The sequence below is a fragment of the Carcharhinus amblyrhynchos genome, chromosome 4, assembly GCF_965287045.1.
Source record: "Carcharhinus amblyrhynchos chromosome 4, sCarAmb.v2.hapA, whole genome shotgun sequence".
NCBI classification, from domain to species: domain Eukaryota; kingdom Metazoa; phylum Chordata; class Chondrichthyes; order Carcharhiniformes; family Carcharhinidae; genus Carcharhinus; species Carcharhinus amblyrhynchos.
This window is the reverse complement of record NC_137327.1, coordinates 103606406-103624600: the sequence shown is the minus strand read 5'-3', so window position 1 is coordinate 103624600 and position 18195 is coordinate 103606406. Positions and strand designations below refer to the sequence as shown.

Here is an 18195-nt window from a genome sequence, read left to right as displayed (position 1 = left end):
ATCCAGAGACCCAGGGAAGATCTGGGTTTGAATCCCATCATGGTAGATGGTGAAATTTGAATTCAATAAATGTCTGGAATTAAAAAGTCTAACGACGATCACAAAACCATTGTCAATTGTCATAAAAACCCCTCTGGTTCACTAATGCCCTTTAGTGATCAAAATGTACCATCTTTATCTGGCCTGGCCTACATGTGACTCCAGATCCACCCTCCAATGCCCTTTGGAATGGAGGGCAGTTAGAGATGGACAATAAATGCTGGTCCAGCCAGCGATAATTAAAATGCTAATAGGCACAAATTTTTGAAGATGATGTATTAGCAGTTCTATGTATGTGACAACATTAAGGGCCTGATTTTAATTTCGGTGGGTTGTGAGAATTGGTGGTGAGGGAGGTGGGGTGGTGGGGGATAGTTAACATCATGAGGCAGAAATGCCCTCACTATTGAGATGAGACCTGGGTGATTTTTAAATCCCAGCAGCCAGTCCCCCACTTGTTTCTATTGGGAAGTCAGCTAGGAGTGGTGGAAAATTGCACAGCTGGATGACCCATCCTTGCAACAGCAGGTAGGCAGCAAGACTGCTTACAGTGCCATTATATGGGGATGTTGCTATCAGTAAGGTAGGGCAGGGGGTGTGGCTTGGGGGGATGTGGTTGTGGGGGCTGGGACAGGGGGAACTATGGCACTCAGGACCTATTCTTTCCTTGTGAGGCCCAGAGTAGAACTCCTGCTCCTCTTGGCTCCATGAAGAAAAATCTTTTAAAAATTGTAGCTGCTTGTGTCTCTTCTGACCCACATTCAGGTTGTTAAGTTCAAATTGAGCTTGGTCCTGATAACATTGTGAGGATTTGAGATGCTTCTGCAAAAAAGGAAAGAATTAAGCTATGTTTAGCCTTGGATCTTCACCACCTGCTCAGGGACTCCAGGGTGAGTAAGTAACATAGCAAATCCCCAACCATCATTTCCATAGGGTGAATTTAGTTAATATTGTGCTCATGGTCTCATCAGAAACAATTAAGAGGAATTTAGCATTGATATCAAGAGATTATCATCAAAATATTGCATGAAATGTTTCAATAAAGATAATCAGTAAATAGATATTGTCATACTGAACAATGTTTTCAGAACTCTGTGAAACCAACTTGCTATCCATTTACCTGTGGAGAGAGTAGAGGTAGTCTGATGTAAGATAGGAGCATTGCAAGGTCCTGTTGTCTCTTCTGCAAATCGTGTTTTACCCACATCATCAAAGCTTGAAATATGGTCTCCTCATCAGGAACATTAATGTCGTCACTGGCGAGGAGCTTCTCAATCTCAATGGCAGGGAGCAGAAGGAACTCCTGGTTCTTGATCACTTCCAGGAAATGCTCCTGTGCAGCAATAGAATGAAACAAGGATTGGCGACAGCAATCAATGTTTTTGACATGACATATAAATGGGATTGTAACATCCTCTCCACATTCATTAAACATGAATGTACCTGTTGACCGCTGGTAGGGTTTCACTGGAAGTGGACACTCAGCTGATGTAGGAGCAGCACTCCAAAAGCTTGTGAATTCAAATAAACCTGTTGGACTTTAACCTGATGTTGTGAGACTTCTTACTGTGCCCACCCCACTCCAATGCCGGCATCTCCGCCTTAGGGTTTTGCTGAGCATCGCTTCAATTTCTCAAGTGATGGTGTAGGATTTTATTCATTGCCGGAGCAATGAATAAAATCAATCAATACACTAAAACCCAGGTAGGCAGCAAGACTGCTTACAGTGCCATTATATGGGGATGTTGCTATCAGTAAGGTAGGGCAGGGGGTGTGGCTTGGGGGGGTGTGGTTGTGGGGGCTGGGATGAAGTCGATTATCATGGATAATATCAGCTAATAGAAATAAACAGCCATTTAAACCACTGCAGAAGAGCCCCATGTAAATATTTACTCTACAATGAAAGCTCTAAGATGAAGTCAACACGAATTGAATGCTTCTTGATGGAGTGGGAGGATATTTACAGCAGCAATAGCAAGATGATTCCCCACCCATGCCCCTTTTGCCAGAAAGTGACTGAGTTCCAGAAATGTGGGACAGACAACTAATAAGTTAAAACATGTCTCCTGAAATCACAGAAGGAAGTAAATGTCAGTGCTGTAGGGAGTTGCTCAGAGAAGCCAAAAGTGCAATAAATGCCAACCTTGGGTAGCTGCAGAAGAAAGTCTGCATGTTTAAAAAAAATATATTATTTCTACTGAGCTATGCTACCAGCAGGCAGAGTTAACCATTTCAATGCTGATGTGAGAAATCAACATGGATAGAAATATTTCAGCTGGCAGGGTTTGTATTTAGCAGGACAGCAGGAATTCACAAAAGGACTTGTTGGCATTGCACCGAGCCTAAAATAGATTAATCATTCATCTTAGTATTGTTTATAGAATATTGCTGGCATGGCATGTCTTCTTAATTTTCTAGTGAATAGTCACTGCACTGTGAAGCTCATTGAGGCATTTCAATATAATGAAGGCTCTATATAAAACCAAACATCATAAACATCAATATTATTTCACTTATCCTTCAGAAACATCTGCTTTTGATTCTTTGACAGATTTGATTGAATAGCCAAGTCAATCTGTCAATGAACAAATTAAGAAAAACACAGAGCAAAACATATGGAGCAGGCCTTTTCAATTTACACTTTGGATTAGCATCATTTATATGTAAGAGTACAAATGGTAGACCTTCGACCTTCATAATGACCAGACATTAACTGAGAGCTCTGCAATCATTTTCATGTGCAGTTAGCCTGCTCAAAAATTGCATTAAAAAAACTAAAAATATTTTGAATGTTATTAATTGGGGCCCAAGAATAAGAGGCAACAATACATTTCTGTTAAGCATTGGTTAAGCCACAGCTGGAATGTTGTTTTATTTGGTCATGGGATATGTGTGTCACTGATAAGATCAACATTTATTGTCCAACACTAACTGCCTTTGTGAACGTGGTTATGAGACATTTTCTTGAACTGCTACAGTCCCAACACTGTAAGGGAGGGAGTTCTAGGATGTTGAACCAGCAATAGTGAAGAGTCAGCAATAGTGATCAAAATGAGGATGATGTGTTAGTTGGAGAGAAACCTGCAAGTGGTGTGTTTCCATACATCTGCTGCCCTTGATCTTCAAGATGGTAGAGGTTACATGTTTGGAAGGTGCCATTGAAAGAGTCTTGGTGAGTACATCTTATAGATGGTACACATTTCTGCCACTGCACTGTGCACTAGTGGTGGATGGAATGGATGTTTAAAGTGATGGATGAGGTGTTGATCCAACAAGCTGCTATGTCCTGGACTGTGTCGAGCTCTTGAATGTTGTTGAAGCTTCACTCATCTATCTAAGTAGGGTGTATTCAATCACACACTTGTGCCTTACAGAAGGTGGTCAGACTTTGAGGAGTCAGAAGTCAGCTGTTTATTGCAGAATTCCCAGCTTCTGACATGCTTTTCCAGCCACGGTATTTATATGGCTCATATAATGTCAATGATCAATGTTCAGTGGCAACCCCTAGTTTGTTGGTGGTGCAGATTCAGCAATAGTGATGTAATTGAATGCCAAGGGGAAGTGGATTTCATCTTATTACAAATGGTCATTGCCTGGTACTTGGTAGCATGATTGACTATATTAGTAAAGTGTAATTTATATCATTAGCAACAATTGAGCAGAAAACCTAGGCTCTGGAAGCACAGCAAAAAATCAGAAATATCAAGATATATATTGTTTAAATGTTACTGATTACTGCAGAAGTAAATCAAAAAGATTTCAAGACACAAAGCAGAGCAAAATGTAATGGTAAGTTTAAAAAGGTTAAGTTTCTTCACACAGGCTTCTACATTACAGTCAGAAAACATAGAGCTAACATCTGGGCCAGAAGTAATTTAGGCAGCATTATTTCTGATTTCCATTTCATTTATTATTTGATGATATGACTCCTTTTGTTATTTTGCAGATTTGAATTCCAAACCCATACTGTGAAGAAGAAATCTTTACAGCATCATTTGGCTTTTAAGAACCAACTGTGACATGCAATTAGACTACAATCTCCATTGGTCTTAATGAACCTCTCATGAGCATTCCAAAGTCAGCTTTAATCTATCTTCCGTACCAATGTGTTATTTGTTAAAATGTATTCTCAGCATAAATGTGCAATATGTTACAGGGAATGATCAATGTTAAAGGTGTGAAAACAAACAAAAGCTTTGGATAGCAAAGTCTTCAACCTCATCCAGGCACACCTCTGAAAACAATTACCAGGGACATGTAAAATTACGCACTTTGACTCCACTTCTCGCATATGAAATATTGCCACATGCCACAGTAATATCATGCTACAGCAGGCACACTGGCACAGTGGTTAACACTGTTTCACAGCGCCAGGGGCCCAGGTTCAATTCCGGCTTTGGGTGACTGTTTGGGGTTTGTATGTTCTCCCCTGTGTCTGTGTAGGTTTCCTCTGAGTGCTCCGATTTTCTCCCACAGCCCCAAGATGTGCAGGTTAGATGGATTAGCTAAGGTAAATGTGTTGTTATGGGGCATGAGGCAGGTCGGGCCTGGGGAAGATGTTGTTTAGAAGTGTCAGTGCAGATTCAATGGACTGAATAGGATTATATTATACTGTGGTGCTGAACTGTGGACCCAGTTATCATGATTTTAATTCCCACCATAGCAAACTAAATTAATAAGTAGGGTCATTGTTAACTACTGGCATCAGTTGGATTGTCACAAGCATGCAACGGTTCATAGTTATCAGGAAAGCAACCCTGATATTCATAGGGAAGAAAGACAAACATTTATATGGTACCTTTCATGACCACCAGACTTCCTAAAGCACTTTACAGCCAAAGAAGTACTTTTGAAATGTACTCACTGTTATCTGTGGGAAGCTTGTCAATCAATTTATGCACAGCTAGCATTCACAAACAGCAAAATAAAAACAAAATACTGTGGATGCTAGAAATCTGAAATACAAACAGAAAATGCTGCAAAAACTCAACAGGTCGTTGTGCACATGTGAAGAGAGAAACAGACTTAATGTTGAGAATCTGTATGTCTATTTCTAGAGCTACAGAGAAGTAGAAATGTGATAGATATTATAATGTTGAAGAGCAGGAGAAGCAAATAGAAGGTCAGGAATAGGTGGGAACTCAGGAGATCAGGATGACTTGCTCCTTCATTTGATATGAGGGAGAGATTATTGTCATGGCACCATTTCACCAGACTCTCTATCTCTTTCCTGCACTCCATCCCGTCATCAATCTTCTGGTCCCATCTGACCCATAGTGGGTTGGATCGCAAACAGTGACTTCAGGAAACATGGTGGAGGACGTGCCCCTATCTGCATCAATGGTGCTGAAATGGAAATAATCAAGAGCTTCAAGTATCTAGGTGTTCAGATCACCAACAATGCCTCTACTTTCTCAGAAGACAGGAAATTCAACATGTCTATTATGACTCTCACCAATTTTTACCAACGCACCATGGAGAGGTCCTTTCCGGATGTATCACAGATAGGCATTGCTCCTGTCCTAACCAAGACTGCAAGAAACTATAAAGGGCTGTTAACGTAGCGCAGTCTATCATGCAAACCAACCTCCCATCCATTTTCTCCATCTACACCTCCTGCTGCCTCAGAAAATCAGCCAGCATAATCAAAGACCCCATGCACCCCAGATAGACTCCCTTCTTCCATTGGGGAAAAGACACAAAAGTCTGACAACATGTACCAACCCACTCAAGAGCAGCTTCTTCCTGCTGCCATCAGACCTTTGAATGGATCTATCATATATTAAGATGATCTTTCTCTTCATCCTGTCTGTAACTGCAACACTCTATTCTGCACCCTCTCCTTTCATTTCCTACGCACTCTATAAACAGTATGTTTCGACCATATAGCACACAAGAAACAATACTTTTCATTGCATCCCAATACATTTGACAATAATAAATCAAACCAATTATTTTATAGATGTTTCTTGATATCCTCAGGATATCCCAATAAATGTCTTAAGTTTTACTTATTAGTATCACAAGTTGGCTTACATTAACACTGCAATGAAGTTACTGTGATAATCCCCTAGTTGCCATACTCTGGCGCATATTCAGATACACTGAGGGAGACTTAGCATGGCCATTACACCTAACCAGCACATCTTTCAGACTGCAAGAAGAAACTGGAGTACCGGAGGAAATGCACCCAGACATGGGGAGAACGTACAAACTCTACACAGACAGTGACCCAAGCCGGGAATCAAAGCTGGGTCCCTGGTGCTGTGAGTAACAATGCTAACCACTATGTCATTGTACCCAAAGGTAGCTTTAATTGAGTTGAGCATATGCTGGGACCCAATTAAACAAACTGTTTATTAGCAGTACTTTTTGTTGGCAATTACTCTCTGGTGGTGTTTAAGCTTACTCCTGACAACATCACACCCTTGTTTGTTCCACAAGTACAACATTCAGTTAATCTAGCGGAATTACTTGAGTTATTTTTGTACTGTGTTAATGTCTTTCATCTCTTTTCATGGTTTGTTAGAAAATAAAATGCACTTGCAAAACAAGCAGAATTTGAAGTGTTGATTCCAAAAGTAACAAAGGGATGTGAGCCATTATCCACATCCTATCTCAACCTCTTGCTGTGTTTTTGTCAGGAAAATAGGAACAGGAAGCTGAGTCCATTGCAGTTTACAAAAATAGGCAAAGCTGTTTATCAGGATGGGCTTCATGTGTGTGAGAAAGATACTGAAGCAGGAAATTGTTAATAAGATCTGTACCATTGTGTCCATGACTGAAGAGATTAAACTGGTGGCGGGGGGCTTAGGTCTTACTCAGTGTATTCACTTTTAAGTCACATGTTTCAATGAAGATTCCTGTGTTTCAGTGAAGATGGCATGAAAACTATGCAACATTGTAATTAAACCATGATTACAATATGGTTCTGTCATATCTAACATAATGCACTGAAATTCCGCTGAAAGTACTATCAAAAGTTTTGTGGATAATTTTCCCCTTTTGTTTTGATGATGTTTTAATGGTTTAAAAATATCACTTTTGAACAAACAATGGATCTCACTTGAAGAGAGGTTGGGAACAAAGAGCAACCAGAAGAGAACATGCTGGAAGATTTCAGCAGGTCTGGCGGCATCTGTAAGGAGAGAAAAGAGCTGACGTTTCGAATCTAGATGACCCTTCTTCAAAGGCCATCTGGACTCGAAACGTCAGCGCTTTTTCCTTCGCAGGTGCTGCCAGACCTGCTGAGATTTTCCAGCATTTTCTCTTTTGGTTTCAGATTCCAGCACCCGCAGTAATTTGCTTTTATTTAGCGGGGAACAGCAAACTCGAATGAATTCAGATTTGAGTGGGGATAGCTAAATTAAACCCTTAAATCTGGAAATTGTCATGTGGAAAACAATTGATTGACATCATGCAGGTTCCACTGCGTTGCAGAGTTATTTGTCCTGTCAAATCATGTCTGGTTTACCAGCCGTGCTGCACTTTAGTGAGGTGTAGATATGAAGCAGGAGTTTAGTGGCAGGCAGATGTAATTTACGAATATGAATTTTCTGCAGATTTAATTAAGGAATACCTTTCATTTATGTGAGGCTTTTTCACAACTTCTATTGTTTCACAGTCAATGGATGAACTTTCTTGCAGTGCAGTCATTTCAAGCTTTAGGATTTTTACAGTAACAAACTGTTGAGGTGGCATGGTAGCACAGTGGTCAGCACTGCTGCTTCACATCTCCAGGGTCCTGGGTTCGATTCTGGGCTCAGGTCACTGTCTGTGTGGAATTTGCACATTCTCCTCATGTCTGCATGGGTTTCCTCCAGGTACTCTGGTTTCCTCCCACAGTCCAAAGATGTGTGGGTTAGGTTGATTGGCCATGTTAAGAAATTGCCCCTTAGTGTCCAGAAATGCATAGGTTAGAGGGATTAGTGGGTATAATATGTAGGGATATGGGGGTAGGGCCTGGGTGGGATTGTGTTCAGTGCAGACTCGATGGGCCGAAGGGCCTCTTTTTTTGTACTGTAGGGTTCTATAGTTTAAATGTAAACAAGCAGCAATTAAATATTTACTTAGTTGGCAGATAATGCTGTAAATCCAGAAAATAAATTCCTTAATAGTTTCTTAACACAGCTAAAAAAAAACCCATGCCAATGTGTTACAGCACACTTCCCACAGAATTACAGTCCAAAGTTACTCCCAGTTTCCAATGGGCTCACTTCCCCACTTCTGGCTGAGTTGTGATATCAAGTGACCATCAAAGGTCCTTTCCTCAGTCTTCTGAAGAATCCCAAATCAACCTCCTGCAGCCTGGCTTATTCTGAAGATCTCTTCCCCCTGTCATGAAGGGTGGATCTTCCAGAGTCCTTAAATTCCCACAGTTTCCATCTTTTTAACTGGGGAAAATCCTCCCTCCCGTATGTATTCTCTCTGGTAGTCATCAGCTTTACATCCCATGCTGCTGCAGCATCTGCTCCCTGTAGCACTCCACAGCTTTCATTGTCTCTCACTGGGCAAGAATTTCCAGGAAAATAGCATAGGCCAACAGAGGGCAGGAAGCCACCAAAAGCAACGGCCACTATCTCCACCATATAGCTTGGGGCTTTGAAAAATAACTTCAATGGGTGGATGCCATGATGTATCACTGGCGAGTGATCCACCTGCTCCACAGCAACTTAGACACTCGAAATCGGGGCACCATTTTTAAACAGTGCCCCAGTGCAGAGGGAGAAAAAGACCTTCCCCTATAACTTCCCCACACCATCCCCTGAGTATTGCCAGGAGGTAGTACCCCAGCATGATCCTCTCCCCAGCATGAGAGCATGATGCTGGTGTACTGCCTCCTGGTAATACCTAGAGGATGGTGTGGGAGAGTTACAGAAGGAGCTCTTTTGCTCCCTCTGCACTGAACGTTGCATTCTCCTGATCTTTCCTGGGAAGTCTGCTCACCAGGCGCACACCTTAGGAAACCAATCGTGATTCACTCCATTCTGCTGTCATACCAATATGGATGGACTTTCTGACGAGGGGGATGTTTCAGGCATGGTGGCCTGATACATTCAAATGATTGGGACCCTCATTGAGAAATGTGTCTCATCACTTAATGGGGGCCAGGGTGGGGGGGGTGGGGAGGGGGGACAATTGTAGCACACACTTATGCTGAGGGAAAATGTGATTTTGCAGTTCTCATGATGTTATCAGCTCCCAGTGCTGATACTGCCCAACATGAACCATTTTCAAAATCTTTCAGACAATTAATCTGCAACAGTAAAATCTGTCTCTCCCTTTTTATTATGGTGTTAGACTTGGCACATGCATTTGACCTTAGCTGCCTGTCCCCATGCTAATCAAGCCACACAGGCTTGCTGTCCAGCAGAACAAGCAGCGGGTCACATGGCCTCATTCATTACTCCATTTATTCTGAATTAGAGACAGTTTAAAGCATAACCATCTTGTAAAACCTTACATTCCAAGCATGTTATTGACTCGCAAGTGTGATCTTCTCACATAAACAGTCACTCCAGTATCACTATCAGTATTATGTCCGTGACAGTCTTTGACAGAGAATGGTAAATTCAAGGTCAGTGTTTCCGTGGGACAAATAAACTGATGCAACTTAATACCACCTGCGGATAGTGATAGACTTCTAGAGAACACAGACAGGTTGGTACATGGCGGATTAAATTTAATGCATAGAAATGTGAAGTGATACGTTCCAAAAAGAAAAATAAGGAGATGAAATGTAAATTAATGGGTACAATTGTAAAAGGGATGTTGGAACAGCAGAAGGTATTTAATAAGAGAACTGTTGTCTTGCCCACAGGCTGAAAAGCCAGAGAGAGCACCACATTGGGAACAATGTTCCCACCCTGCCATGCTAATATTCCAGCGCAGCAGGGTGGGAGAATCTAGTGGCTGGGCATGCACAGGATGTACACATGCATTCCTGCCACACACATCTCCCAGCACTGGGTTTTCAGCATCATCAGATTCACACTGGAAACAGGCGGGAAGAGAGTTAAGTCATTTATATCTTTATTTAAATCTAATTTTAACGTAATTAGCAGGCCCAGGACTGAATTTTCCAGGCCCGCTAGCCTCTGGCACCCCGCTTTACAGTATCTCGCCACTTTCGGGTGCTTCTTATGAGCAAAAACAGTCACTAAGAGGTAGCCTGAGAAGAGTTGAGGGAGGTGGTTGAAGAAGTGAATCTCCTAGAGGAGATGATGAGGGTCATGGGGAACAGTTATAGAATGAGGCAAGGACATATCGAGTAGCAAAAATTCAATTCTCTAGCTCTCACTCATAGTGAAGGCTCACGTAAACATGGTTCATGGGATGAGATGCAACTATTCACTATATTAATCCCAATGTAGATAGTTCCTGAATGTATGGTTTTGCTGAATGGAATATTTGAGGAAAGAAAATTGGGGTCTAATTGTTTATTCATATCTTCAACAATAATGAATGGTGGAGAATGCACATTATAATCTAATTGTCAAGCTTTCAACATTACCTAGTACAGCACAATGAAACACCAGTGATTTGTAAGTATCAGCTGAAACTGCAGTTTAGAATAAAGTGTTGAAATTGTCCTTCCTGCTTGTTAGTAAGATCACTTATTTACTGAAAGCTGTGGAAGGCACAGAGCTTTCAGGTTTTCGTTTACACTGTCTGGAGCTGATAGATTCTTTATTTCGTTTTAGGTTTCTAATGTAAATGAATTCAATTTTACGCAATTTAACTTTCTCTGTAAATATTTCAAAGATGATTGTTGCAGGTGAATTTGAGAAGTGATATGATGATGTGCATATAAATAGATAATAGCCGCAATTCTCCCATCCCGCTGTGCTTCTTTTTAGCACATCAGGCCAGGAGAATCCTGCAGTGACCGATTTGCGGGATGTGCGTGAGTGTTCATGTCCTACTTACGCCTTCCAGACGGGGACTTCTGGATGCATTTGCATTGGAATTTGGGCTGAGAAGAACAGACCATTTAAATGGTAATTATAATATTATTTCAATATCATTGGAGGGCCTGGGACCGAAGTCTCTGGGTCCATGAGCAGCTCCCATCCCACTAGAGTGTTTCACTCTTGCGAGGATTATAGTAGCTCTTCACTTTCAGGGAACTAGCGGCCCAACCCCACTGGAATGAAGGGAGAGCAATTGGGCCCTCCCAGGGGGGTCAAGGAGATGGTGCCCCCTGGGCATTGACAACCTGTAAGTGCCAGTCTGGGCCCCTAGCACTGCCCAAGGGGCAAAGTGCCAATGCCCAGGGGGCACCTTGGCACAGCCCATCAGTCACAGGCCAGTGCCAGGGAGGCAGGGCATATGGGGGCAAGGAATGGGAGTGGGGCCGATGGGGCAATCAGTCAGGATGGGGGTTCCCACTGCCACTCTGCAGTCGGGATCGGTGGGGCAAGGAGAGAGGCCAGCGATCAGACTGGGCTGGGTGGTGGGGGGCTATGGTCAGCCTGCAGTGGGAAGGGGAGGGGTCAGCACTGCAGGGGGGTCGGTGTCAGGACTGCGGGGGGGGTTACTGTTGAGGGTGGGGGGGGCTGGAGATCACAGCAGGTCAGCAGGGTGGGGATCTGGGCTGGGCCTAGGAATGGTGGGGGGTAGCAGCGAACAGGAAGTTGGAGGGGGGGTGGATTTTGGGGAGGGGGGGGGTCGGAGAGCCAGAATTGAAAGGGTCGCAAGGCTGGCCAGCAATTGAGCTGGCAAGCAATTGGGAGGATGGCAGTGCGGGGCCACTACGCATGCCCTGATCTTGGCACCAACAGAGCAGTGGCCCACTCAGCGTGCTGATTTAAGCCTCTCCAGCGGGCACAAGCTCCAGCCCCTGAAATTCATGCTGGTGGCCTTTGCAGTGCACAGAGTGTGGGAGATTCTTCTCTGAACTCCCACTGAAAAAAAAACTACATGAATTACTCCAGTTTTCACACAAATTCGGCACTTAGAAATTTTTTGGGAGAATTCCCTCCACGATGTTTTGTTTCAATTCTGAAATTTGTGACAGGTTCACTCCTTGACTCCTGTACTTTGTATCGTCCCTGAAGTTACCCCTGTCCACTGTATTATATTATTTACTGTCACCTTATTCTTGTTTCTCTGCCACTTTCCCTGGGCACCCCACTTTAGGAAGATTGTGAAAGTTTCGAGAGCATGCAGGGAAAATTTCTGAGAATGGATCCAAGGTTGTGGGACTCCTGTTATATGGATAGATCGGAGAAGCTGGGGCTGTTCTCCTTAGAGAAGAGAAGGTTGAAATGACTTGTGATAGCCAAATAATGTTCCCTCAGTGTGTTGCTTTTCACAATAAATGTCATTGCTTCCACTAATTCAAGCCAAGTCAGCATAACCAAGCCAAGTCAGCATGTAGCACAACTGATATAGCACTGGAATCTTACTTCAGTATTCGGGGTCATATTTAGACAAAATCATCTGAACATTCTGTAACATTTAAATGTTCTATTTCCATTCTAATTAACATTGCACAGAATTTCCCTCAAGTTGTCATTTTTGTCTTTTGCAATTTTTATTTTCTGCTTATCATTTGTATCTATTTGATGTCATTCCATGACTCAGTTGTCTACTTTCTCCCCTCTTTTTTGTTCAATTTCAAAGATGCTGTACTGAAAAAGGAAATTATTGACATAATGCTTTTCACAACCTCAGGATGTCCAAAAGCACAATGAATGAAGTACTTTTGAAGTGTAGCCACTTTTTAAATCTAGGAAACGCAGCGACCAATTTGTACAAAGCAAGATTCTATAAACATTTATGGTAACAATCAAATTATCTGTTTTGGTCATGTAGGATGTTGGGTAAAAACTGTTCTTCTTTGCAAGCATAGAATCATAGAATCACTACAGTGCAGAAGAAAGCCTTTCAGCCCATCCAGTCTACACCAATTCTCCAACAGGGCATCATATCAAGATTTATCCCCATAATCCCACATATGTACCCCGCTAATTCGTCATTCTTGGGACAGTAAGGGCCTGATACTCCCAAAAAAAATTCTAAATTCTGTATCGGCAGGAAAAATGGTATAATTCACGATTGTTTTTTCAGTGGGAGTTCAGATTCGAATCTCTCGCAATCTGTGCACTGCAGAGGTCACAATCGTGAATATCATTAAAAGCTCTGGGGGCAGGGCCTATTCATAAGAACATAAGAACATAAGAAATAGGAGCAGGAGTAGGCCAACTAGCCCTTCGAGCCTGCCCCGCCATTCAATAAGATCATGGCTGATCTGTCGTGGCTCAGTTCCACATTCCCGCCCTCTCCCCATAACCCTTAATCCCCTCTCTTAACAAAAACCCATCAACCCGCGTCTTAAAAATATTTAGCGAGGCAGCCTCCACCACTTCAACGGGCAGAGAATTCCAGAGATTCACCACCCTTTGAGTGAAGAAGTTCCTCCTCAACTCTGTTCTAAACCGCCCCCCCTTTATCTTGAGGCTGTGCCCCCTAGTCCTACTGTCCTTTCTGAGCCAGAATCTGACAAATTCAGGCCTCTGCACATGCACAGTGGCCCAGAGCTGTCAGACTGTATTTTGCTGACCAGCTCAATCCTGGAGCACTGCAACCTCCAACCTCCCCCCCCACCCCCTCCAAGCAGTGATGATTCCCCTCCCACCGCACCCCCCCGCCCCGGGGAGGAAGATCACCCCTCCCAGCAGACCACCGCCTCCCCAAACCCACCCCGATTGCTGGCCTTCCTCCAGCCCTGACCAATTCTACCTGCAGAGTGGTAGCGGAACCACCCCCGCCCCCCCAACTCCCACTGATCACCCCTAGGCTGTGCCCACAATAGGCCCCACCCAGTTGACACTGTCTGATGCCTAGTGGATAGTACCAAAGTGCACCCTGGGCATAGGCACTTTGCCTCTTGGGCAATGCTGGGGACACAGCCAGGGTACCCATTCCCAGGGAGCACCACTCCCTGCTGTCTAATGCCTGGGGGGGCCCCAATTGCCCTTCCCTTCATTACAGCGGGGTCTCCTGCTAGTTCGCTGCAAGTGGGGAGCTACTGTAAACCTTGCCAGAGTGAAATCCTCCTGGCGAGGGGGGAGATACTATGCGGCCCAGAGAATAAAGTTCCAGGCCTGATAATGACATCTAAAATAGATTAAAAATAGATTTAAATCAATTACCTTGCCTTCCCGTCAGTTTCTAGCGCAGTTCCAACTGTGCCTGTTCTCCAGCTGTAGGAGATGTGCATGCATCAGCGATGCATGCGCGAATCCCATGAAATGGCCTCTCCCAACCTAACGTGCCAAAAAATGTGCACGTTGGGATGGGAGACCCGGGCCCTAAGAGGAAATTTAGCATGGGCAATCAACTTAACCTGCACATCTTTGGACTATGGGAGGAAACTGGAGCACCCAAAGTAAACCCATGTGGAAAACTTGCAAACTCTACACAGTCACCCGAGCCATAATTGAACCAGGGTCCTTGGAGCTGTGAGGCCGCAGTGCTAACCATTGTGCTGCCCACCATGTCAGGGGATATTGTAATGTCCAACTAAGCAGACAATTGGAGCTTTGGTTTGAAGTCTCATTTGAAAGATAGCAATTCCCTCACTACTGAACAGAAATGTTAGTATTATACATTATCTGCTGAAGTGTCTCAGATGGGTTCTGGAATAAGAGAAACCCATCAAGCCTGCATAGACTTACAGAACTGATACTTTATCGCCAAATTACTGACATCACTACAACCATTTAATAAGATGGCTTATAAAAGCCAAAGATATAGGCTGGAATTCTCCAATGTTGTTCACACTTGCCACTGCTGCCAGCAAGCAGAGCGAATGTGGTGATTAGCCAGAACTCCATTCGCTCCAGCGGGAACAGAGTTTCCCAGCCACGGGCAAGGCCAGAGAATTCCAGCCATGGTTTGAATTCATTGGTTGGACAACTATTGAACAAATTATTAAATGTTTCCAAAATGATACCATGAACAAGAGCAGATCAACAATGCCCATTGAGAAACAATTGGGTTTAGGGAGGGAACTCCAGAGCTTGGGGCCTAGGTAACTGAAGGCATGGCCACCAGTGATGGAGCCATTAAAATCAGGGATGCTTGGGGGAGATTTGAATTAGAGGAATGAAGATATCTGAGAGGGTTTTTTGAGCTGGAGGAGATGACAGAGATATGGAAGGACCTGCCAGTAGAGGGATTTGAAAACTAAATGAGAATTTTAAAATCAAGGCATTGTTTAAATGGGAACCCATGTAGGTCAGCAAGTACACAGATGGGGGAGGATTAACGTATGGTTTCCTTGCAAATTAAAACTCCCTTTAGCAAATTCTTTCATGCCATACTGAAAGACACTATAGCATTCTGTGCCTGTGAGAAATACTGTGAAAATTATCTGAAGGAAGTTTACAGACTCAAGTCAATTTAATGCAAAGTCCTTTGTGAACTGGAATTCTGCTGCCTATTTCACACTGATTCCTATAGTGTAGTGAAAAATGTAGAAAACAGCAAAACAAATTGTTTCCAAGATCTTAGCTACAACATTTATTGTTTAAAAATGTTTACATGCATTAATTCTAGAGAGTTGCTTAATGAATTACACACTATAATGGTTTTATACTTAAATATTTGGTAACTTCCTCACTTGGACAGACATTAGATGACCAATGTGATGATGTGCAATAATTTCCTACTCTGCGTTCAGATTTTAGGACATTGATTGCATTTCTTCGCACACCACCCACCACCACCACTACCACTTGGGAATTCTGTCTCAGGAACTGCCTTCAGAAACAGCTACAAAAGCTGGCAACAACCTTTGATAACCTTACCGTAGTATAGCTATGGGCCACATTTAGCAGATTCATGCAGCCTTGAGCATCAGCGAAGGATCTTATTCCCAAACAATTGGATGGATGGAGCTGTTTCATGAGGAAGTTGCAGCATACATCCACCACTTGAGAGAGCTGGAGAAGACATGCTGCAGCCAATAAGCTCTCTATAGTTTCCTCTTTCAGTTCCAAGAGGCCTGTAAAATATACAGCGAAACCAATCAAGAGCAATGTAGAAGAAGCGTTGTAATTTTATTCTGAGAGGCATTCCAGTTTCAACATCTTGGGCCCATTTAATTGAGTCCCAGCTCTACATCCAAATATTTTGAGACAGTACAATTCATAAACAACTGACAAATTTGAAAGAAAGTTATTTCCCTTGAAGAGACTGAGTAGATTTTTTTGTTACCATCTTATTAAGCAGAACATTTAAAGTATATATTTCTTCCTAATTGTTTACTTCATTTTTCAACGGCAGCAATAAATCTGCCAGTCACATTTCAGTAATTTGATTACATAACTAACACATAACAAAGACAATTGTTTCTTTAAAAAGTTGCAAACTTTCGCATCCCTCCTGCCAAATGTTTCAATATCTTCCCAATACATCTCATTAGTTTTGGAATAAAAACAAAATGCTGGAGAAACTCGGCATCTGTGGAGAGAGAATAGAACCAATGTTTTGAGCCTTGCCTTTATTTTGCTTTCATCAAAAGCTTTGACCCTGATTCCTCCTTAATTTCCCAACTGCAAACAAGCAGACTGAATCTCTGTAGCAGATGGTACTGTCCACGTGCACCATTTCAAATCTAGTGTGAGAAATACTTGGTAATGTACAGCAGACTAAGGACATGCATATCACATCCTTCCATGGGGTATTGATTCATCAGCTGAAGGGGGACTGTACATTGTAACCAGTAAGAGGTTTCCTTGCCCATGTTTAACCTGAAGCCATGAAACTTCATGGGATCTGGATTCGGTGTTCAGGACTCCCAGGTCAATTCTCTCCTGACTATATTACTGTGAAGCCTGCCACCTCTGCTGAGTCTGTCCTGCCAGAGATGGTAATGGTGATGTCTAGGATGCTGTGAAAATGATAGAACATAGAACATAGAACCCTACAGTGCAGAAACAGGCCCTTCGGCCCATCGAGTCTGCACCAACCACAATCCCACTCAGGCCCTATCCCCATACATTTACCCACTAATCCCTCTAACCTACACATTCCAGGACACTAAGGGGCAATTTTAGCATAGCCAATTAACCTAACCCGCACATCTTTGGACTGTGGAAGGAAACCGGAGCACCCGGAGGAAACCCATGCAGACACGAGGAGAATGTGCAAACTCCACACAGACAGTGACATGATTATGTCAGATTGTTGCCTGACTAGTCTGTAAGACAGTTCTCCCGATTTTGGTCCCCAGACATTAATAAGGAAGACTTTGCAGGGTCGACAAGGCTGTTTGTTTTGCTGTTATCTTTTTAGATGCCTAGGTCAATGCCAGGTGGTCCATCCAATTCCATTTCTTCATTGAGACTTTGTAGTGATTGATACAACTTTGTGCCTTGCTAGGTCATTTCAGAGGCCAGCTGAGGGACAACGACATTGCTGTGGCTCTGGAGTCACATGTAAGCCAGACCTTTGGATGTGGTCCCACAACACCTTTGGAAGACATAAGTTGGGGGAGATAAGTGGCAATTTGAGAGGTAAGGTATCCTTTGCGATTGTTAGAAAATGATGGCACAGTGGTTAGCACTGCTGCCTCACAGCGCTAAGGACCCGGGTTTGATTCACAGTGTGGGTCACTGTCTATGTGGAGTTTGCATGTTCTTCACATGTCTGCGTGAGTTTCCTTCTGGTGCTCCAGTTTTCTCCCATGGTTTGAAAGACATGCTGATTAGATGCATTGACCTGAATAGGTGCCGAAGCATGGCGACTAGGGGAATTTCACCGTAACTTCACTACAGCGTTAATGTAAGTCTTACTTGTGACTAATAATTTTTTTTAAAAAACTGGACGTTACTGCATGTAAAATGTGTGTGAACTCATTGAAACTGTCACAAGAATTGTAAAAAGCAATTGTTAAGGCTTTGAAACAATTTCCCTTTAAATCTTTGAAAAGAAATCTGTGTGGAGTGTTAAAATAAATGATTGTTTGCTATTTCACTCTGGCTGTTAACTTAAGCTGGAGAGCCACGATTACAAAGAACAAAAAAAATTACAGCACAGGAACAGGCTCTTTGGCCCTCCAAGCCTGCACTGACCATGCTGCCTCCTACCCTTCTGGGGACAATATCCCTCCATTCCTATCCTACTCATGTATTTGTCAAGACA

At 43.0% G+C, this 18195-nt stretch overlaps 1 protein-coding gene across 2 annotated transcripts in view; it reads right to left on the bottom strand.

Annotated features, from left to right (window-relative positions):
* klhl4 (kelch-like family member 4) overlaps positions 1–18195 on the bottom strand; it is a 200407-nt gene that overhangs the window by 29980 nt on the left and 152232 nt on the right. For both annotated transcript variants that reach the window (XM_080187717.1, XM_080187716.1), the window contains exons 4-5: positions 15858–16054; positions 1160–1372 (exon numbers count right to left, since the gene is read on the bottom strand). In XM_080187717.1, coding sequence (XP_080043843.1) covers positions 1160–1372; positions 15858–16054 — 410 coding nt within the window. The remainder of the gene's footprint in view (positions 1–1159; positions 1373–15857; positions 16055–18195) is intronic.